Here is a 22892-nt window from a genome sequence, read left to right as displayed (position 1 = left end):
GGGGAACCAGTGTCCCCATTCTGCAGCCTGTCTCTGGTAGTGTCTGCCTGTCTGAAAGTCAAGTACACCTAGACAGAGGTCTGCTCTCCGTCAGTCTTGGTGCCTTTGTGACGGTGATGCTGGCTGCCACAGCAAAACTATACACCATGCTTTCATCCATAGCATCTGTAGGGTTAAGAAAGGACAGGTGCAGTGCAGCATCCTTGTCAGCTATGCGTATGTGCAGCTGCCTTTGTTACCTCCAATAGTCATCCCCCACCTCACCCTCTCTAAAGCCCTTGCCCCTCCAATTTCCTCTTTACTGCTGCCTCTTTTTTGTGGTGCTTATATGAGTTAGGGGTTATACATGCAAAAATACGGTGGTTTTCATCTCTTGATTGAACTCAACTACAGTCCATGGGAAACAGATTTTTGAAAGTCATAAACTAGAGTGTTGGCTCAGGCTGACTCACAGTGTCTGAATCTTGGTGAAATGCAGCCAAATCGTGCCGTTGATTAGGAACAACAGTCCTTGATCTATTTTGATCCGTCTTGATAGGTTTCATAAGCACAGGTTGGGAAAACTGACCGGGGGTGGTGGTGGTGGGGGAAGCTTCATTTCATAGTCAGCAGCAAGATGCAGTGTACTGAGACCTGGCTAACCTCTCTGCTTTGTGGACCTTCCAGATGAATTTGTAATAGTAAAGGAAGAATGTTTTTGGAAATAGGTGTTGCCAGCTGAAACAGAAAACACATTTCTGTAAACACCAGTGGTTACATTTGATTTTTTCTCAGAATTAAAACTGATGTTTTTTCTTCAACAATCCCTCATGTCCGGTCACCCTTGCGTCATTTTTCCATATTACCTGTTGCCATAGTATCCAAGTAATGATGCCAACATGATTTGAGATGAGTGAAATCACACGTTGCTGTGTGTTTACTTTTAACTTGGACAATGAGAATATAATGGAAAGGTGCACCAGATGTCTAAAACTAGGAGGGCTGAGAACTGTATTTGGGTGAGTGTATTCACATATGCAACTTTAGGTTTATCCTTTTGCTCCCTTGTTTGGCACTTGGGATCCTTGTGTGGTCACTGGAGAGAGATGCCCCAATTTAGAGCACACATGAGCTGGCAGCCTGCTTTGCCCTCAGCCATATAGGGAGTGTGAACATAAGTGTTAAGTCACTGTTCTTCTTTCCTCAGCATACCTTTGAGTGGTTTTATTTTGGTTTTGGGTGGTTTTTTTTGTTTGGTTGGAGGTTTTTTTGCTTGTTTGTTGTTTTTTGCCTTGTTTTCATAGTCTTACTAGAACTTTTTTGTGCTAAAGGAAGAAAAAAATTGTGTAGTCTTCTGAAAAATATTTAGTAACTTCATTTTCTTTTCTGAATGCTTTTTCTTACTGTTGTTCTTGTGCATATTCTGCCTTAGAGATGATCCATATTTCTTAAAATACTTTTCCCTGAGAGCAAGCACATAGCCTACATGCAGGTTGAGGGAGAGAGGAAGGTTTGTCCTTGTGGCCTCTAGGGACATACAGAGGGGATGAAAAGGCTTCCTTCCACGTTGTCCTCAGGGCAGTTTTTTCCCTCGTGCCAGAGACATGGGCTCTCACTGATGAAATTCCTCACCTGTTGCTACGTGTAGTTATGATCTGTGCTGCTGCCAATGACAAAAGCTTCTCTTCAACAAATGACTGGCAGAATATATATGTGTGTGTGTGTGTGTTTCTTTCTTCTTCCAGATATTGTGTCGAATTGCAGCCCCAAATGCAAGTAAAATAATTGTATTTTCTTGCCCATGTGACCTATACTAATATTAAAAGATGAAGTGTTGTAGTAAATGAAGGTTTACAACTGTTTACATGTTGAATAGTTCTGATCGGAGCCAGTGCATGACTAGGAAGGACAAACTTCAAAATAAGTACACCATCTACAGAGCCCTTTTAGAGAAGTTAATTCCTCTGCCTGTCATTGCACTTATTCAGCTCCTGACCCACAAGGCAGGAAAGCTCTTTCCTGAGTCACTAAGCCCTAGAATAAGTTTACCCCCATTCAAGGTGGTTGTGTTGGAGCCTGTGTAGTCAGCCTGCTCCCCCAAATCCCTTCATCCTTTTTCCCATAGCTCACACTCTTGTAGTTGGGAATGAAGGAAACCTCAGCGTGCTCTGCTGAGCTGCAAGGAAATACTGCAACATATTGCTCAGATGCAGTTGGCTGGGAAGATGCCATCTTCACTGCTCTGCATGGCTTGCTCTTTACTTCATGTCCAGGAGCCTGAGCTCAGTGCATGGGTGTCATTGAGCCTGGCCACAGGAAAAAGGACTCTATCTTAGATTGCAGGCATTGAAATTGGCTTCCCCAGGCTGCAGCCAGGACAGTAGGTTCAGAGGTGTTTCCTACAAAGCTCAGTAGACGAAGGCACCCTCTCTTTGGTGCTGACCACCTTGGTCAGTGCCTCCAGCCTTTGCCCAGGACACCTTGAGCAAGTGCTCAGCATAAGGAGCACCTCCCCAGATGCCTTTGAGAGGAGAGTCGGGGCCATCCAAATCCACACACAGTAAGCTGAGATCAAGTGTGGGAAGGTATGGCTGGAGTAGGGGAAAAGAGAAATGCAAGGGTTGTGTTCTGAGCATCCACCTTCTTCATGCACAGCAGACTCAGCGTCTGTCAGAGACCCTGGCGGAGACCAGTGCCCTTCCTGTCATTTGGACCCTGACCAAGACCACCAACATTTTTTTTTTTTTTTCAAGCTGAAAGTAGTTGAAGTAGCTACATAAATCCCACAGCCCTGGAGGAATGGCTGTGGAGTCTGTCTAGGCAAAACAAGCAGGAGAAGTATTACTTCATCAACAAAGTACTAAAGATGTGTTTTGAATCCACACATCATGAGCTAATTACCAGATGGGCTGAGTACTGCAAAAGAAATAGCTCAGATAGATAAACATCAAACAGAATGATTCAAAAAGTCATCTGAAATGCATTTTGTCTCCTTGCTCACACAAACGACCTTCAGTCATTTTTGTTTTGCATTGCTGTCCCTTTTGCTCTGTTAGATATCCTCATTTTTTTCCACAGTGTTTTTTACTAGGGTGCAAGTACGATGGTGCCATTTCAAAGAACAACCTTTACTTGATCTCTCTGGGTGCCTTGTGCTAATGCAGGAGTGGGAGCCTGCCTGTTCAGGGGGGCACTTGGGGCTGGAGATGGGCTGGAACCAACAGGGAGGAGGCTGGGCTTGCTGGAGTTGGGAGCTCTGCAGCAGGACCCTGGCAGCTGTGAACTCCTGCAGATTTTTAAGGGGCAGTGAAGGGGATCTGGGAGCCGGCACACGTGAGACTTGATGACAAGGGACAGACAGCCCAGCAGTAAAAACCAAGTCATTTGATTAGGCACAAGGAAGAGAGTGAGCAGAGTAAAGCCATGGAAAAGTGACAATTTTTGTCCTCTAGGTGCCCCTTTGAAGCAGACTGAAGTAATATACTTTGTTTATTTGGCCAGCAAAACAATGGGTAGACTGAAGCATTCCTTGAGGTTTTTTTCTCATCTAACTATTTGTTCCTTAATCTGTTTTCTTTTTTTCTCCTTCCCCTTTGAATAACAAGCCCAAAAGCAGTTTCATCTGTATTTCTGCTCATCTCTAAAGTCATCAGCAGTGAGTGCCATGTTTGTGCTCAGCTGATGGTGAGCTGCGGACTAAGAATAAAAACAAATGAAAGTACTTTTGCATATCCCATTTGCCTTGTTGCAGGCCAGATAACATGGTGTTGTATCAAGCTTAGAGTATCTGGAGCTCATCCTTATTTTGTGACACTTTTTGAGGGAGAGTATTTCGGACCTTTAAAAGGTACCTTTAGAAGGGTAGAATCCTTCACCTTTGAAAAGGAGGAAGGTGCTGTCCAATTTTTGTCCTAACCTTCCATGTCCTTCCTTTTGAAATGCAATGAGTTTTATAACTGGCCTTCTCTTTTCTCTCTGGGATTCCCCACTCTCTCCCTCTCCCACCTATCCCCAGCATTGGTTAAAACAGGGAGAATTTTATAGCTGGATGAATATCTAGTTAATACACTGTCTTGACCTCCAAAGTTTAGCCTCTACAATGTATTTAGAGATGTCAGCTGAAAGGGTTCATTAATATTTTACTGCATTACCTCACTCTTGCTGCCACAGTGTTAAAAATGTGCTTTCTCTGAATGTTTGTTACAGGAGTCTGATGGTCATGTCGTCATGAGCTGTCTGTGTGTGTCTGCTGGCAGCTCCCTCTTCCGCCCCAGCATGGGCTGCAGGAGGCAGAGGCTTGAAAAATTAATGAGAGCTAATACGTCAGTCCTGTGCAATTGAAAAAGATGAGACACACACCCACACACACACAGAGGTGCATGATGTCCATGTATGTATGTGTTTCATGTACACACTGCTGCTACTTGAATATACAAGACCAGATGCTAAAGTTGCATTGCAGGCATTAGCTGGCATCCAGCGAGGTAGCAGTGTGCACCACAGCATGGCTGGGCTGCCTCAGGCCCTGTGAAGGTGTCAAATTCCCCACAGTAAGACCAGATTCCCTCTGAAAAATGATACCATCCCACCAAAGCCTTTGAAGGAGGTTTGGGTTGCAACCACAGCACTGAGAGCTTTACGCTGGCAGGAGATTCTCATACATTTGGTTGTGGTACTCTGTACCTAGTGGTGCCAAAGGCAATGAGAAAGGAGCGGGAGTAGGAAATGAAAGGACTACTTGTGATGTTATCAGTGAGGGGAAGCAGGAAGAGATGGTCATAATACATCTGAGCTGTGTGTGTGACGTGTGTCCCTTTAGATAACCAACACTGGCTTGGGCTCATGATTTGGTGAGTTCAGAACCTGGGCAGGGACAGAGTTGGGATCTTCATTTCATGCATTTTTCTGGTCACAAGCATATAGATCATTTCTGCATATTGAGGAGGGATAAAGATGGTTTTCTTCATCTGTGAATAATCCCCCAGTTATTCGTGAGAGAGGAAAGTCTGCAGGTGCCCTGGTCATCAATGACTGATGAGTCATTGTCCAACTAGTCTTCTCCACAGCAAAACACTATTTTAATTAGGTTTCTGTTTTAATAGCAGCTCTAAATAGCAGTCAGTGGAACTGACCTTGGGAGGTGCCTGTCAGGCCAGGAGAGGCAAGGAGAGGTGTTTGGTGACCACTTGCGTGGCTTTCTACTTGTGCAGCACATCCCTCAGGCAAATCTTGAAGTTATGTTGTGAATGATTTCTCATACCATGAACTTCATCAACTTGAAACATAGGATTGAAGGAGTTCCTTCAATCCTAGGAGCCTCACTGAATGATTCTGAATACTATTTTTCCTCCAGCTTTTTTCTGCTGTCCACCTCAATTTTTAATGTGCTCTACAAAAAGCTGTAGGAGAACCCCTTCAGCACAGTGGGGCAAGGTTGTACTGCACTTGCAGCTTCTGCTTCCTTGGCACTAAACGGGGAATCTGCCTTTCCTGCTCCATGCTCACACATTGCTTTGCTCTTGCTTTCCCCAAGCTTTTAATAAAGCATTAGATCCCCTCTGTTTTCCTTCGTCTAAAGAAAGAAGCAACAAAAAATGATCTAAAATAGCCCATATGTACCCAGGAGAGAAACACTATTTAAATACTGCACGATCCCATGCAGAGCCGCAGCAGTTTTACTCTCACAGCATTGCCCAGGGATTAGCCAGTTTAGCAAGTCAGGTAAAACCGCGAATGCTTCGATTACACAAACACTGGGAGCTGAAGGATTTGTCTTGCCACACATGCAAGTGGGATTTCTGGGACACCTGGTGTCACTGCGCTGGGTGTGTTGTCAGAGCAGCCATCCTTGCACTGACTTACACACTAACACCACTGTGTGTGTGAGCACACACAGGTTTCTAAATACAGCTGAGGAAAATGTACTGCCGCTGAGATCTGCTGCTCCTCCTGTTTTCTGAAGTTATGTCAGGACTGTCGATGGTCGTAACAAAAGAGTAAATGCATTCATAGGCTGGGAAAGAAAACCAGCAGGTTTCTTTGTTCCCTGTGATCTGCAGGAACAAATGCTGGTGGTGATTCTGCTATCTTGTACTAAAGGAAAAAATAAAGATGTAAGGGGTTTTGTTTTGTCTCTTGGAATGGCTAAAGATAAAGGAGCGGCCAATATAAATGCTAGATTTTAACGCCAAGTTCACAGGTTCAATCCCTGCTCACTGCAGGGGGGTTGGGCTCGATGATCTCTCAAGGTCCCTTCCAACCCAAAGCATTCTATGATTCTATGATTATGATTCTATGATTTTAGGTACACATCAATTTAAACCACATCTTGGGAGTGCAGGCTTAGCTTTTGTCTGGAGAATCCTGCCTAGCCATTGTTCCTACCATGAAATTCAGTTCCAAATTCCCTAAGAAAAACCCTTTGATATGTGAAGGTTTTTTTTTCTTTTTGCAGTGGAAATCAGAGAAAAGTGAGAGAATTAATTGAAACTCCTGTTTCTCTTTGAAGGCACTGGCGACGCAACTCTAATGCTGCCATGAAGAGAGGCAATGCTGTGGTTGGGAGCTGCTCCTGCGCCAGCCTTGCCTCTGCCTCACCTGCCGGCACTGGGGCAGAGTCAAGCTGTCAGTCTCAAGTGAGATGTTTTTTGTGACAGGCACCTCTTGGAGCTGAAGTCCAAGTCGGTTTGCGGCTGTGGCCGCAGGTGGTGGGTGCCTGCCATTGGACCTGGGAAGCCCATCCTGCATCCTGGCCATTCACAGCCTGCTGAAATGTGAGCACTTTGATTCTAAGTGGTGTCTCTTTAAACAATGTTACCAGATAAATGCTGGAAATGGGATACGTCTGAAACTTCAATAAATATGACATAACCTCCTTGGCCATACTGTTCTCCTCATCTCTGAAAAAAACAGTCTATTTGAAATAGCAGAAAATCTTTATTGAATTTGCAGTCAGCTCCCTGTTACCTTGCAATTGGGTGGTAAAATGCCCACAGGCTTCACACGGGTGTCCCCGCTCTGCCTTGCCTATTAGTGCAGTGTTGCACAGATTGGCTGGGTGTGAATAAATGGCCTGGACCCCCTGTGTTCAACAACAGGGATCACTGAGGGAAATGCAGGGTGATGCTCGCCACTACCACGTGGTTGCTGTAAGAACTGTTGTAGCCGAAACACAATTTCCACAATGTAGTGGAAAAATGAAAGCTCAGCACTGTGAGTGAGTCAGGGCTGCCAAACCTGAGGCTACAGAAAACTGCATCATCAATTTAGTGCTTGGTGCTGCAGGAACCACCTGGGTTTGCTAGGAGAGGGGCAGTACTAGAACATGTTTTCTGTCAACATGGTGCTGACAACTGTGATGGCCTTTTACCTCTCTGGCTAATGAGTGCTGCCTCTCACAGAGGCAAAGTATCACTGCCGCGTTGGAGAATAGGGTATAAAGAGAGCAGCCACAAGTGCATGATGTATGGCAAAGGTGCATGGAAGCTGCAAGCGCTCACTAGGAGCAGACCCCAGGGACAACCCCCCCCCCAACTTTGGCACCTTATTTTGTGTAAGAAAGCAGGCTGATCTGCTCAGAAGCAGCAGGGTTGGGTGGTCGCTGTTGTCCTGATGCAGCACCTCAGTGACATTTACTGAAACGAGCCACAGGGTGCTTTCCAGGCAGCAGCAGCTCCCCTGGGAGCTCAAGCATTTTGGAGAGAGCACCACAGGAATCAGATAAAATCCCTTCACAATCTCCTGGCTCTCATGTGAAGTGAAGCTCCTGCACAATGATGGCCAAGTGCTCGGGATATGCTCCAAACACTTCTTGGGCTGAGTATTCACCAAATTTGTGAAGAACTCAAAGTAAGCGTGCCAGCGTTAGATCTTATCAGACTTGGCCTCCTTCCTCCATGCCTGGTTCTCTACCTTGGACCTCGAAACAGGCCAAGCCACTGTTTCCTGAAGAAGCACAGCAGAATCAGCATGTCCTCTGCCAGCATCTGGAAAGCAATGTTCCTGCCAGCTAAATAGAGGAACTGTACTCTCTGGTAAACATGTGCATCACGCTGGTTGTATTAATCACAATGCTGTTAATATGCGGTAACCACAAGGTGACCTGTGTTTTGCAAATTTCTCCTTTAGTTTGGCCTCACAGCCGTGGTTACCTGCTAGCTAGCTTGCTGAGCCAAGGTCCAGGGCATCTGAAGAAATGCTTAGTGGCCAGGCCACTTCCAGGGTGGTCCTCTGATGAGGGCAGCAGAGGTGAGGGGCTGCAGGCCTTGCTTGCTGGACACTTTAAAAACACAGTGGCTTCCCAAGCAGAAAGGACAAGTTGCCATGCTACAAAGCTGCAAGAAGGAAATCCAAACAGATATGGGGAAAAACCTCTGTTCACCTTGAGGGTGGTTAAGCACTGGGACAGACCAGATGAGTTGTGACATTGCCATCTTTGGAGACTGCCAGACCACAACTGGACAAGTCCCTGAGCAAAGTGATCTTATGTTGAAGTTTGTCCTCCTCTAACAGTACGAATGGTTAGAAAAGCATAGGTTCAGCACTCTGACTATCCATACTGCAAGGGTGGGTTTTGTGGACTATCAAGCACAGTTCAGCACCATAAAGAAACAATTTTGCAATTTCTTTTCACAAAAGCTGTGGGCTTGTTTGGAAAAATGCCTTTTGTGACACCACCACAGACATGAAATCTGTTATTACTGACACTGGGTAATAGAATAGAATAAAACAGACTGTTTCAGTTGGAAGGGACCTACAATAATCATCTAGTCCAACTGCCTGACCAATTCAGGGCTGACCAAGTTAAAGCATGTTATTAAGGGCATTGTCCAAATACCTCTTAAACACTGAAAGGCTTGGGGCATCGACCACCTCTCTAGGAAGCCTGTTCCACTGTTTGACCATGCTCTTGGTACAGAAATGCTTCCCAATGTTCAGTCTAAACCTCCCGTCACAGCTTTGAACCTGAAGCTTCTTTGGAAACACTAAAATAGCAAGTTCTGTAAGGAAAGTGAAAACACTGATGCTTATAAAACAAAACTGGTTTTATTTTAAGGCTGTTTCTTCTTTTCTTACCTAGGCTTATTCCATTGAAGAGCTGCTCCTGTATTGAACAAAACAGGTAGGAGTCCTAAAACCTGGGAAAATAACCACAAGGATCTATTTCATTTAAGTCTGATGTGGTAGACTTCTGAAAGGCCATTTAATCCCATCCATCCAATTCAGTCCATTTGTATAGGTAAGGGCTTATGTTATCATCTCATGAGCCATAATTTCTTGATTACACGGGTGGAAGAGGGAAAACAGGACCTTTCCCTGGCAGTGCTCAGCTCTGAAAATTTGGACACAGGGGCTTACTGAGGTATGTCTGTAGGTACAAGTATTTCTGTATAACTATACTGTTGCTTTGGACTTGATGACTTTATTCTGACATTTTGGAGGTGGTTGTTACAGCAGCCAATACACTGTCTTTGGTAAGCTACAGCATCTCTGGCAGAATCCTAAAATTGTGGCATAATTCAGGTTGTAAGGGACCTCAGGAGGCTTCAGGTCAAACCTCCCAAGCAAAGCGCGGCCAGTTACAACAGGCTCCTAAGGGCCTGTCCAGTCAAGTTTTGAAAACCTCCAAGGCTGAAGATCCCACAGTTTCTCTGGGCATTTGCTCCAGTGTTTGACTACCCTCATGATGAAAGCAACTTTCCTTCCATTTAATCAGACTCTCCCGTGTTGCAACTTGTGTCTGTTGCCTCTCGGTCTATCGTTGTGCAGCTCTGCAGAGGTTGGCTCCACCTTTTCTGTACCTCGCCATTAGGTAGCTGCAGACACCAATAAGCTCTCCCCTTGGACTTCTCCTTTTTAAGGCTGAACAAGCCCAGCTCCCTCAGCCCCTCGTCTCACATCATGTCTTCCAGCCCTCTGCCAGACTCGCTCCAGTATGTCAGTTTCTTTCTTGCATTGGAGACCCCAAACCTGCATGCAGTTCTCCAGATGTGGTCTCACAAGTGCTGAATAGAGGGGACTAATAAACTCCCTTGACATTCAGCTGTGCTTTTGTAAATGCAGCCCAGTATGCTGTTGGTTTTCTTTGCATCAAGGGAAAGACACTGCTGATACATAGGAAACTCCCATCCCTGGCCCTGGCTCCTTTTATTGTAAAGCTGTTCCCTACCCACATACCTAGTGTGAATTGCTGCATGGGGTTAGCCTGCCTCAGATGCAGGATTTTGCATTTGTCTTAGTTGAACTTCATGCAGTACCTGGCAGCTTATTTCTCCAGCATCTTGAGGTCCACCTTGAAAGACAGCCCTGCCCTCCCTCTAACAACTGCCCACCCCATGCCCCAGGAGGGCAGTTGACACACTTATGTTATCACTAACCTCCCCAGACCCAGATTTGGCGTGGTCCACAAACTTGCTGAAAGTGCACTGTTGTGTCCCGCAGGTTGTTAATGAAGACATTAGATGGTACTGGCCCCAATACTGATTCCCTAAAGAATGCCTCTAGAAACTGGCTGCCAGTTCGACTATATCTAGATGGCTGGGCTCAAATGATGGTCATCATCAGTACACTTTTCACCTGTTCTAGTTAGCTATCCAGTCCATGTCATCAATTTGACTATAGGTTTTTTCAAAAAAATAAATAAAAAAACAACAGAAGAATCCTTTTATTTTCAAAGTTTGATCAATCCATGAAAGAAAGAGCAGCACATTTCTGCAAAGCCCAAATAACTGTACAGCTCATTCTGCAGATAGATTTTTCTCACCAGAAAGGAAGTGCCTGTTAAAGAGAAGGAACCAGGAAGGGAGCCAGGACCAACTGTGTCCAGCATGGTTCTGCTGGCTGGTAACTTAGAAACACATTACACCCTTCACAGTTCTCCTTCCAGTGTTGCTCTCCTTAAAAATCACTGAACACCCAGGTGAGGATCCACCTAACTACAAAGGACATTTTCGCATCCCTGTTGGATCCTATGTCAGGGCTGCCCTATACATTTTGATTTTCATTCACAGGTCCTATGGAAGAAATGGAGCAAAACTCTCCACTGGGGAATGCTGCCTAGCTGTATGAGCAGTCAGCTCTCCATTACACTTCAGAGGAAATCAGGTTGTCTTCCAGTGAGTTCCAGTCACCAAATTATTTTATTGTTACAATATGATGAAGCGATTTTTATTTTGTGCACTTCATGGTGCTCAAAATATAAGTTTTCACAGTATAGAATGGATGTGACAGCATTTGTCATGGAAGCACTCAGCAGAGTATGTTGCAACTTCATTTAGTTGTGCTGTTTTATGAAGTTCTGCAGTAAAATGTGCCAACAAATTATGTTGTATTAGTTTCTTTCTGGTGATTAACTAATCATTCATATAATAAATAGCAGCTAACTACAAGAAAGAGATTTATTTGCCACAGAGTTAGAAGAATGTCAAACTTTTCCCATTCCATGTAAAAAGGCAGAGGAAAAAATACTTCTAAAATGACTTTGCAACATGTGCTTTATTTTAAGTCATTACTGAATCAAAACTACACAATATACCCTTTTAACATACCCTACCCACTCAATGATTTTTTTTTCTCAATAATTTTTTTTAACATGGAATGAAACCTACATTGCAATTGTAAATTTTCATGCTACAATGTTCTCTAATGAGCCATTTGTGTCACTAATAATAGTAATTTAAGAAAAAGGCCATTTTTCAAGCTCAGATGCATGTCTATATTTGGGAACTTAAAAAAAACCCGTCTCGGATGTAAAAATGTGACTTGGAATATGTAAACATTTTCGTATACCTGAAACACTGGAAGAAGAATATCAGCTAACAGCAAAACAACGGTTGCCTTAAATCATCGAAATGGGAAAAAGCATGTCATGGGGAGCAGAGAGAAGCACACGCTATTCAGTCTTTAAAGGGTTATAAGAAATGAAGTAGCTCCTTAGGTCATTGAATTCACTTTCTTTTCTCATCTAATGGAAAGCAGTAACTTTGAAGAGAATGGCCCAGCAGAACACCCCAATAATTCACCATAATTATTCTAGCCATTAGTTAACCTTGACGAAGTGTCAAGTTTCAGTTGCTTTTTTTTTTCCTGAGAAAAGTCATTGATGTTTGATGGAAATGTCTTCTGTGACTGTACAAATAAAATAAGGCATTTAAAGAGATTGTTACTTATTTTCTTTTTGCTAACAGAGGCTTGTCCACAGTGTCCTTTGTACATCAAAACCTCTGCTCTTCTACAAATGGGTATGGCTAGAATGTCTTCAGTTCCCACTGCGGCCCTGGGTCTTGGGTGTCCTGAAGGCTAGTCAGCGTCCCATTACTGTAGCTTGAAAGTCAGTGATGTACAACAGCATATTGCACAATCCAATCTGTATGGCTCCAGAAAGGGTTAAGAAGGTACGCTGGAGTCATCTGTGGGTTCAATCCTTTATTTTAAGTTGTAATGATCGCCTGGAAAATTAAATTAGCCAGACAAAGATGCAAACTTTTTGTTGATTAAATTACAAAGCAGTCCCCAGATTGTAGAGGAGTGGCACATTAAAAACAACAAATCATCCAACCTTCGTCACTGTTGATCCTTAATTTGAAAGGCAGCATGGATTCCTAAGGCTTTAGCTTCCAGGACTCCTTCAGTGAAAAATCGTTGCTACCTAACTATAAAAGGCTTAGCTCTTAAGAGAATATTGTGCTTTTTTTTTTTTCCTTTAAAATTCAGATGAAATCAACTTGATTTGCAGTGTGACACCAAAGAGATCAGTTAGTTTTTTCCCTAGTCCACTTGATCATAGTCTCTGGTGAGCGATACAGGAATATTAGTTTGGCATACAGGTCTTCTTCTAGTTCCAGTTCTCCAGTCTCTCGCACTAAGAAAATGTCAGTACACAACTTCAAGATTCGGTCTACATTGGGTAGCTCCTCAAACATGATGGAGTGAGAGATCCCACTGAAAAATTCACGGACGAACTTCCCTATCACCAGGACAACCGAGGCATATAGTCCCATGATACTGAAAAGAAAAAGGAAAGAGTTCAAACCATGCCTTGAAAAAGGGTCAGCCAAGTGTGAGGGACCTCATCGACACAGCTAGTTGTAGTCTGTCAGCTGAGTGAACATTAATTTCTAATGAGGATCTTGTTTCTGCTGTGCTGCAGGAGGCAGGAAAATAAGGTCTCTTCAAACACCACAGAAACTTGGGAACACAAACAGCTGAGGCTGCTGACTTAAATGGTTTAACTCCAGTCGCTGATGGTTTGGAAGTCGCAATGGGAAATCTGACAACTGCTGGCTGCTAAAGGTAAATGATCTGACAGGTTTCATATCTAATATTTTTTATTAAACTACGTGTAACTGGTGACAGGCTAATGTTTACCTGTCCTCCCCTGATAATCCTCCTATGAGGAGTTCTCCAAAATCATGCTAGAAGGGCATATCTCCCAGGAAGGCACAGTCTCCAGCCTTCCTCTGTCTGTGGAGATGTATTTCATAACTGTTTCACAGCCAGAGTCCTGGCTACAAGACTGGGAAGGTCACCAAAACTGGGCAGAGTTTGGGCAGAACTTGACCTGTAGCTAAATTAACATCCTTTGAATGATTTTACTTCAATAGAAAATTGGTGCGAAGGGTGCTTCTGCCTTTTTTCCCACTGGAGAGCAGGTATCAAGGGTAATACGATTCCTTACAAATATGAAGCCTTCTATAGATAACATTAATAGACATTAATTTGAAAATCTCATAAAACCCCTTTTCAAAATGTTCAGACACTACAACAACAAAAAAGAAACAAAGCCCCCAAAACAGCAAATAGTCACCTCTACTTCTATCTTACCTACATTACTTTAATTTTACGTAAAGATTCCTCTTACCCATAACCAGCCAAGAATCCAAGGCTTGGTGGACTGACTTTATCACTGAATATGAAGAGTTCAAGACTCTCTTCAGATGTTTTGTATCTTTTTCCAAGCTGATTCAAAACCCACCACTCACGAACTCCCTCATCGGACACGTTTTTGACCAGAGAAACTGTAATGTTTTCCCATCTGCAGTCTATTGAAAAAAAGAAATGTTAATATAGATATACCAAGAATTGCAAAAGTCAAACTGTTTTGAGTTGGATACTTCAAATATCTGCATGATAAAATGACTGAGCAATATAGGAGTAAAGGTTCTTTATAATTCTCCTAAAACCCATTTTACATTATTTCACATGCTGGAGCGTGTTCAGAGAAGGGCAATGAAGCTGGTGAAGGGTCTGAAGCACAGGTCTTATGAGGAGCGGCTGAGGGAACTGGGGTTGTTTAGTCTGGAGAAGAGGAGGCTGAGGGGAGACCTTATTGCTCTCTACAACTACCTGAAAGGAGGTTGTAGTGAGGTGGGTGTTGGTCTCTTCTCCCAAGTAGTTAGCGATAGGACAAGAGGAAATGGGCTCAAGCTGCACCAGGGGAGGTTTACATTGGATATTAGGAAAAATTTATTCACAGAAAGGGTGGTCAAGCATTGGAACAGGCTGCCCAGAGAGGTGGTGGAGTCACCATCCCTGGAAGCGTTCAAAAAAAACGTAGATGTGGCACTTTGGGACATGGTTTAGTCTCATCTACCCTTGATTGGTTTAGTGTGGACTTGGTAGTGTAGGTTAATGGTTGGACTGGATGATCTTAAAGGTCTTTTCCAACCTAAACGATTCTATGATTCTATGATTCTACATGCATGCATGTATTTTGTATGTACCTGTATGCTTTCTGATTGGGTAACAACACTCTGAAATTCAATGATTTATCTAAACTGGATTCTTTGTAGCCAATAAGGAAAGAATAGCTAAAAAAATCATCATTCAGTATCATTATTTGAGCTGAGGATCTATATTTGCAGACATGCAGCACTACTGACTGTTTGTGGTAAGGTAGCAGGGAGATGTGGAGAAGTGAAACTTGTCACCACTTCCTCAGAAAACAATGGAAAGCAGTTCCTGAAAGCAGACTTGATGGAAAGGAGCTGTACTTCATCCTTAGGGTCCTTACTGTAAAATACAAAGCTAAAATACATCCAGGTGCATTTTCTGCAGTATAGTGTATTACCTCATCTCTCCCCAAGCTTGCAGGCACCAGGTAGAAACCATTGTAAGCACATTTCAGCCTGAGGTGCCCCATAACAGCTCAGTGAATGTGCAAGTGTGAGTGCTGTGTTGCACTCCTTTCAACCATACTCTGTTTTCCATGGTCTGGACACATACCTGTCAATAGCTGCTTTATGGGTTTTGCCAGGGAATCACTAGGAGCCTTGATGTAGTACGGGTACACTGTCTCTAATGTTCTGGAAAAAATGAGAAAGCAAATATTTCATATTTTTATACCTCTAAAATAATTTAGAAATACCTAACAGGGCTATACACAGTTCCCAGTAATTCTTGGCTTAAGCTATGACTTTATAGTGTTCAGATGTCACATCTGAAAGTTAGCTGGATTTATTAACTATGTTCTGTCAGTACTTCAGCAGGGACCTCTATCCATAATGTCACCATTCACACACTATGAATCCCACACACCTGGGGCATGTGTGTTTGCAAGGAAGGTAGACTTTAGATTTTGTTGCCCTTTTTAACAAAGCTTTTCAGCAAAAAGAAAGGCAACACATCACTGGTAGTAAACAAGCTAGAAGAATATGTAGCTAGAAAAATATGTGGTAAGAACAGTTATTACTTCAGAATTGTAAGACGTTTCAATAATAACACCTGAAAAGAGTGAGAATTTTTGCCAGAATCTTTCATTGGGAAATATTTTCACAGTTTGTAGGACAATTTCCAACTTAAAAAGAAAGATGTTTGTAAAAGTTCTTTCATTGAACTAAAAATTAAATCACCTTAAATTACCAGCATCCAGAGAGAGATATATTTTACTAAAAGCAGAGATAGTATCCTAACTTTTTCCTCAAATGACTGAAAAATTCTAGGGAAGGGGAGCTCTCAGGGAAGTCCTGTGACACTTTGCTGCACTGAATACACCAGGCTGAGGAAGAACAGAGGTGGCCAATTTAAAATCCCTCCTGATCACTCCAGCAGGCCCAAAAGATACGGGCTGCTCAGCAGCTAAGTTGTCCCAGCTGAGGTGGTGGCAGAAAGCTCCCTCCTGAAGTAGTCAAATGGCTACTAGCTGCCACAACTATTTTTCCTTTATGACAAAGTAAAAAAAGCTTAAATCAACAATATTATTGCAGCACAGGCAAATGCAGGTATGTCTTCTATGTTACTGCTTGCCTCCTGTGAAGCGAGAATTACGAATGAATTACCCCTTCCCACAAAAGAGCAAAATCTACCCTCCTTGGCACTACATCACCTTAGGAAATATTCCCGTATCCTCACACAGCAGAAAAGTAAAAGAGGTGTAAAATATTTTTTAAATGCAATGGTCAGATGTGCAACAGCAGCCTGTTTGGATGTACGTGGAGTGTGCATGCGTGAAGAAAAATAGCTGTGCACAGAAAAGACAAATCTCATTTCCACCTACTAACAGATATGAACCTCTCACAGTTTTCACTATCCCAGTTGGCCTCTGCTTTAACTTTTCAACTCTTGTGGCCACAAATCAGACCATGTGGCCTTCAGGGATGATGTGTTGGCTTAGCAGTATTTAGAGACTACTGCTGTAAAGTAATCCCCAGTGAGCAGGTGGAAGAGGAAGAGCCAGACTTCTTCCAAATCTGACAGGAGGCACCACTGCTGTTAATGCTATAAGGCTCTATCCATAGAATAATGTTTGATATTTATATGAAGAGCATGCTCTTTCTGCCTTGCGAATTTCCATTACAGGAAAAGATCTGATGTCAGAAACGGCTGCAGATGTTACCCTTTGACCGCAGTGATTTAACACTTCCTTGCCAATCTAATACTATTCAAGAAAAACAATGAGAAATTCAGTCTGGATGGTTATTTAGAACAAAAAAATCATCAATACAACATCCTCAGATCAAGTTGAACTGAAGTAACTCAAAGGAGAGGTTAGCTGTGAATATACTGTAATGAACTTGTGCTTATCCAATAAATCAAAGAAAAGCAACTAATAGCTTCACCATGCTTGTTGGTGGTGTTCCAGTGTTCATGGTCTTCTCAGCCTACATTTACCATAGGAAATAAGCTTTTAACTTCAATGTTACTATTATGTGACTTCAATGCTGTTGGCCTCTGTGAACAAGGCTTCAAAGTTATTAGATGGGCAGACAAATGATACAGTTGCACAAGCCTGACCTCCTTAGGAAGTTAGGTTTAAAAAGGGAAGGTTTGCATATGAATAGGCAAAGAAAATAACTTACACCTTTTCCAGTTGTTGTCCAGACATCATTGTAGCAATATCTCTTCTGGTGTTCTCTGGTAGGACAAAGGTAAGTTTATCTGATGCTATTTCAGCTTTGGCACCGAGGGTGAGATTTCTGTTGTAAGTAAAAGGGAAGACACATTGTTAACATACAACAAGACCATAACCTAAAACCATTTTTGCTGAACACCAGAGCTCTTTGTCTAAGTAGTCTAACTGTGCTGACCCTGGCTATACCAGTCCTTGCTAAAGCAAGCATCATTCTACCTGTACCTGTGATGGTCTGTTTTCCCACAGAGGATATGTAGCAGCCTTAAAGATGTATTTTTCTAACTGACTATGCCTTTGTATGTATTACAGGATGATGATGACAGATTAATATAATTTTGCTCATTATGTCAGTCAAAACAGAATGGGAAAGGGAAGCATGCCTGCTCTGACTTTAGTCAACAGGATCATCTGCGTTACCACACATTCTGTGCCAGGGCAGTTAAGGATGCTACAGTCAGCTACAGCTTCCCAAAACCCCACCTCAGCCCAGCAGAAACATGTGCCTAACAGGCTGATAGGACCCCCATGCCTCCCCCCAGTCTTCACGCCAGCTGCAGAACACAGCTGGGGCAGGAGCAGCTTTTGTACAATGCCTTGTGCCATGTCCTGTGGTGGGGTCGGGATGCAGCAGCTGAGTGAGGCAGCTCCTGGGCTGCTGGGGGCTACAGAGAAACAGCCCTGGCAGATGATGTGTGAAGGCAGAAAGCATGTATGCTGCTTGAGTGACACAAAAGGCTCATCCTACAGCTGCTTGTGGTCTCCTGGCCTACATGAAAGCCAGCAGGTTCCCTTTACAGAGAAAAAGTGGAAGGTCACTGTGGTAAGTCTTTACCACTTTCATTCATTCACAGAAACAATGTAATCCACAGGATATAATTTAAGGGTGAAAAAGGTCTCTTTCAACTAGTGTATGAAAGTTTGTAGTTATGCAAGCATATGGGCAAACTGAATAGCAGTATTAAAAATTAATATAAAGTTCAGAAATGATGGAGTGATGTAATTCACTAGCTAGTAGTGTATGCTTCCAGAAGAAGGGGGTGTGTGTGTGTGTGTGTGTATGCTGTCAAATAAAGTTGAGTTAAGGGTGCAGATGCATTACAAGCCTATTTTTGACTGTGGAAGGACTGACCCAGCATGTTCAGAGCTCCCACAGTGATTCAGCTGACCTGCTTCTTGTGCACAGTCTTTTGCTGAGGATTGCTATAACAATCCAGCACCTACTTTTGACAAAACAGGTAGATACTGGGGCTGCAAAGGTACTTAATTTCCGTGGAGTGATGACTTAAGTCCAGTTTAATCCAGCAGTCTACAGGGATCCCAGCTGGCAGACAGCAGCTGACAAACCACCTCTGTGACTGGGTGGAACTACTGCATGGAACTACTTTATATTCTACGCTGTCTCTTGCAAAAACTTAATTGTAAAGTAATAGTTCACTGAGGCCAAAGGAACCACAAGTAAAAAGGCAAAGATCTGGACAAAATGGATCTGTGCCATTGTTATGCTATTTGCATAACAAAGTCTCTGAGTATATGTGTATTTAAAAAATAGTTTGTTTCAGTTCCAGACTCCCTTAATAAGAGGGCCAAGCACTTCTGTTTGTATTTCCTCATAGTTTTTTTCCTTAACTAGGTCTAAGTATTCAGTGCCCATAAATGCTAACAACGTTGTTGTTTGGGGCAGTTTATTTGAACACCTCCATCTAAAACTAGCTAAAATTTTCTTACTTTTTCCTCCTTCCCCTCAAGTCCCATTGAAAACTCCACCCTGCCTTTTTGAATAATGTACTTGGAAGTGGCTCCACTTCTCTTTTTGTTTTTTGAGAACTGCAGGCAACAAATATTTTCCTGGGTAACAAAGGCCACTTCTCTCTGTCTCTCTCCCTCCCACTTTCAGGTTTTTTTGCTCTGCAGTACAATAGAATTTGCTGAAAAACTAAACAAAAAATGCAGCGTGGAACTGTTCTGCTGAGCAAATGCTTGGCAAATGATCCATCAATCTCATAACATCCATGTTAATTACCTTTGAATGCTCCATGAAAGAACTACAGTGAACTCAGCTGAAAAATCCAGCAGTCCCTGTATCATTTTCTCTCTACTGGGAGGGCTGATGGTCCATAAAGAGTTTGAATTTCCCTCTAGATCTGCTAGAGTTATATCTTCTTTTCCATAGCCCTCTAGAAACTGCAAAGCAGCCTGTAGGTGCAGAAGAGGAAAAGAAAATTTCAGTGCAGTGGTATTCACAAGACACACAGCCACATTTCCCAGTCAGGCAGAATTGTAAATGTTTGATTAATTGTAAGTGCAGTGGTTTGCACTGATTGTTTTCCTCAGGTACCAACCAGGGCTTTAAATGGGAAAGGGAATAAACAAAGTATAGCCGAGCTAAGAAGGCAAAACAAAAATGGCCCTGCTGTTTGAAGAATGATGGCCACATAGGCCAAAGTGAGTCTGAAAGTTCATCAGGTAAACTCTGTAGAGTCTATTTAAACTTAAGTTAAAATTTTTACTCTGTCTTCCATTAAGCATCTTTCTGCATAGAAAGATGTCTGCAAAGAATAATGCAACTTGAAACTGGTAACTTCCAAAGTGGATTAAGATTACAATATTACTGCTATAATACATGGGCTATTTGGTAGGATCTAATACCAAAAAATGTTAATTCTTGAATGGGCTGGAAGCAAGCACTTCTTTTAAAGTTATATCTAATCAAACCCCAGTTACTTTAGTAATGCAACAGCTTCTACTAATTACTAGTCTTTTTCCTGTAGAAACTTATGATAACTTTGTGCATGTTGCACCATGAGTAGTAAGACTATGTTTAAATGTTTATGTTTTGACATTTTAATGACAAAACTTTTCTAGGCCATACACACTTTCTTCTGACAGCACCACATCTCCTCGCTGGGAGGTGAAAGCTGTGTGTGCTATAGGAAGAAGCAGGGGCTTAAAAGTGCCAACACTGCTGTGTCCCCACGGCACGTTTGTTTTGGCAATACACCAACAGCATCACATCTCCCGAAGATTTGTGTCATTTAGAGGGGAGATTTTTATTCAGGTGACAGGACAACTAGGCTTTCTGTCTTCTGTGATTTTGTGCAAAGATGTCTTGATTAATGGTAACTTGTCTTACCATAACCCGTCCCTGCCCTGACAAATGATCTGTCCAAATCTTCACTCATGCAAACCCTCTTTATGGAAACATCTTCCAAATGATGGCAGTGCTGCTGGCCACTTATAACTACACAAACAAAACTCACAAAAGGCCTCCATGGAAACATGCACACATTTTTAAGTAATGAGGTATTCTACATTTCACTTACAGTGTTACCCCTATAGCTTCCCAGAAACGCACTGAAACCAGTCTGATTCAAATCCTTGAGCTGACTCTGTTGAGCACTCATTGTAAAAATAGGCTGGGAAACAAAAGAACACACACTTGTCACATTCACTTCACATCAGCTGCTACATACGCGGTACAGCATCCTGCGCATCACAGTCCAAGACAATTATGGCACTCAATTCAACAGAAGCAGGTCATGATCTTAGTCCACTGAGAAGCAAGCTACCTCCAATTATCTTATACTTACCTTGTGGACCTATATGCAGTTATCTGAGTGTACCTGATGTAGGATAATTTGTTCAGATCCCACTGCCAGTAGTTTCTGGTTTTAACTTGCAAAGGAAGATAATATTTTACATAGGTGATAAACTAACATATTTTTGAACACCAAAGGGATCATTGGTGGGAGCTTGCTTCATCTCTTGCATAAGGCAGGAGAGTTCAATTCAATGAAGGGAATAAGAAATAGCACAAGGAAATACAGTGCAAAAACAGAGTTTGCTTTTAGTCTTTCTTCTTTTTTACCTGATAACCTCCTAGAGTTATTGTGATTGATACATCTAGAGGCTTGTTGGTGATGCCTGCAACAGATTTGATTAAAGACATGAAGAGCAGTGGGAACCAGACAATACAAATCAGCAAGACGATAATCATGCCACCCATTCCATACTTCACAACTTTCTTTTTCTTCTGGCCTCTTGGTTGGGGATATCTCTGCAAAAGCAAACAGCAACATGGTAATGTCTCTTCTATCAGAGGTACACTTGGTATGATTAGATGGGTAAATATATATCAGTCTTAGGGCTTCCCATCATCTGTGGTCATTTGCTACCCGTTGTCAGGCTACTTATTTTGAGATTTTTAGCCAAACTTGCACAGACACTGAAATTCCGGTGACAACAGAGAACAGTGCCAAATGAACCCATGACAAGTGTGTGTATGCTGTGAAAAATATTGTAAAACTCTGTGGTTTTGATTCTTCACAGCCATAAAGAAGGGAAAAATTGGGTAGGGTAATTTAAATTTTTTGGCTGAATGAGTGCAAGCATGAACTCACAGGAACCAAACATAAAATAATAGCAGCAACAGTGATACAAAAATTTGTTCAAAAAAATTATATTGGGAGTGACCCACTTTCTTGTATTTGTCCTTCCAAAAAGTTTTATCTCAAAGCTCCTTAAAGCAGAATTCCTCTCATAGATCTTGAAATGCTGCAAACTGTATTTCAGGGGGAAAAAACATACATTTGTTTGCCAGCAACTGACATGCACAATCAGTAGGATTGTCTGATATTGCACTACCTCCACATTCATTTCACACCTCACATACAGTATTTCTAAGAGTTATTCACAAGCTTGATCCAATCTGTTTCTAGTGAATCCCACACCAACTGCATTTAAATAATGTTCAGAGTTTCGTTGCTGTTCCTGAAGTCTTGACACTGCTGATGTAACATCCTTCCCTTTCTTAGCTTCTAAGACCAAAATTGACATTGCTTTTAACCTTCTCTTTTCAAAGCAGATCACACAGCATGTCTGTTGTGCCTTGTCCATAATTCCCGCCCGCTGTTATTGGCCTCATGATCGAATACTTTAATAGCTTCACCATCCTGTAAAATGCCTTACCATCACTGTAATATTTTTTGGTGTATTCTCTTATAGGATTCAACTCCACATAGTGTTTTAGGATCCTGTCTTTCACACACTGCATACTGTATGTGCAAAATAAAGATGCATTGTACTGCACTGCACCTCAAACACACGCCAGGAATCTGGCTTTCAGGAAATTTTTCTTGCTTTACAACATGAATCCATAAAGCCCTAGGAGAATATTAAATTTGTAATACAATGCTATATTTAAAACAAATTAGTTACTTTTCAAAAGCAGTCATTTGTCTTGCACTACAGAATACTGTTTTCATTAAAATATCATATCAAGATCACCAGGGGTATATTATTTGTCTGTATGAGATTAATTCAGGCACCTTTAATGATGTTACAGAACAGCTCAGAGAGTCTCTAGCAGTCAAAGTACTTAGGCATACCACTCAATGTGAGAGAGAGACAGAGAGAATCAAAGTACCTTGAACAAACACTCATAAAGTCATGGGTAGTTATTTTGCTATGTGGCATTAGCATACACATGCTAGCTTAGATGTGGAAATCTTCCCACGTCAGAGCTATGCTACATATAATGCAGGGTGATCCTGTTGTAGCATAAAAAAAT

General features: G+C 42.3%; 1 protein-coding gene across 1 annotated transcript in view; it reads right to left on the bottom strand.

The window, feature by feature from the left end:
• Positions 1 to 12728: 12728 nt before the first annotated feature.
• Positions 12729 to 22892, bottom strand: part of PIEZO2 (piezo type mechanosensitive ion channel component 2) — a 326809-nt gene continuing 316645 nt past the window's right edge. Inside the window, exons 50-56 of the mRNA XM_075704850.1 lie at positions 21192 to 21380; positions 20647 to 20739; positions 19347 to 19519; positions 17274 to 17390; positions 15202 to 15281; positions 13838 to 14018; positions 12729 to 12981 (exon numbers count right to left, since the gene is read on the bottom strand). Of these exons, the coding sequence (XP_075560965.1) occupies positions 12729 to 12981; positions 13838 to 14018; positions 15202 to 15281; positions 17274 to 17390; positions 19347 to 19519; positions 20647 to 20739; positions 21192 to 21380 (1086 nt within the window). The remainder of the gene's footprint in view (positions 12982 to 13837; positions 14019 to 15201; positions 15282 to 17273; positions 17391 to 19346; positions 19520 to 20646; positions 20740 to 21191; positions 21381 to 22892) is intronic.

This window comes from Pelecanus crispus, chromosome 2 (genome assembly GCF_030463565.1).
Source record: "Pelecanus crispus isolate bPelCri1 chromosome 2, bPelCri1.pri, whole genome shotgun sequence".
In the NCBI taxonomy this organism is placed as follows: domain Eukaryota; kingdom Metazoa; phylum Chordata; class Aves; order Pelecaniformes; family Pelecanidae; genus Pelecanus; species Pelecanus crispus.
The sequence above is the reverse complement of the archived record's forward strand: the minus strand, read 5'-3'. Positions and strand labels throughout refer to the sequence as shown.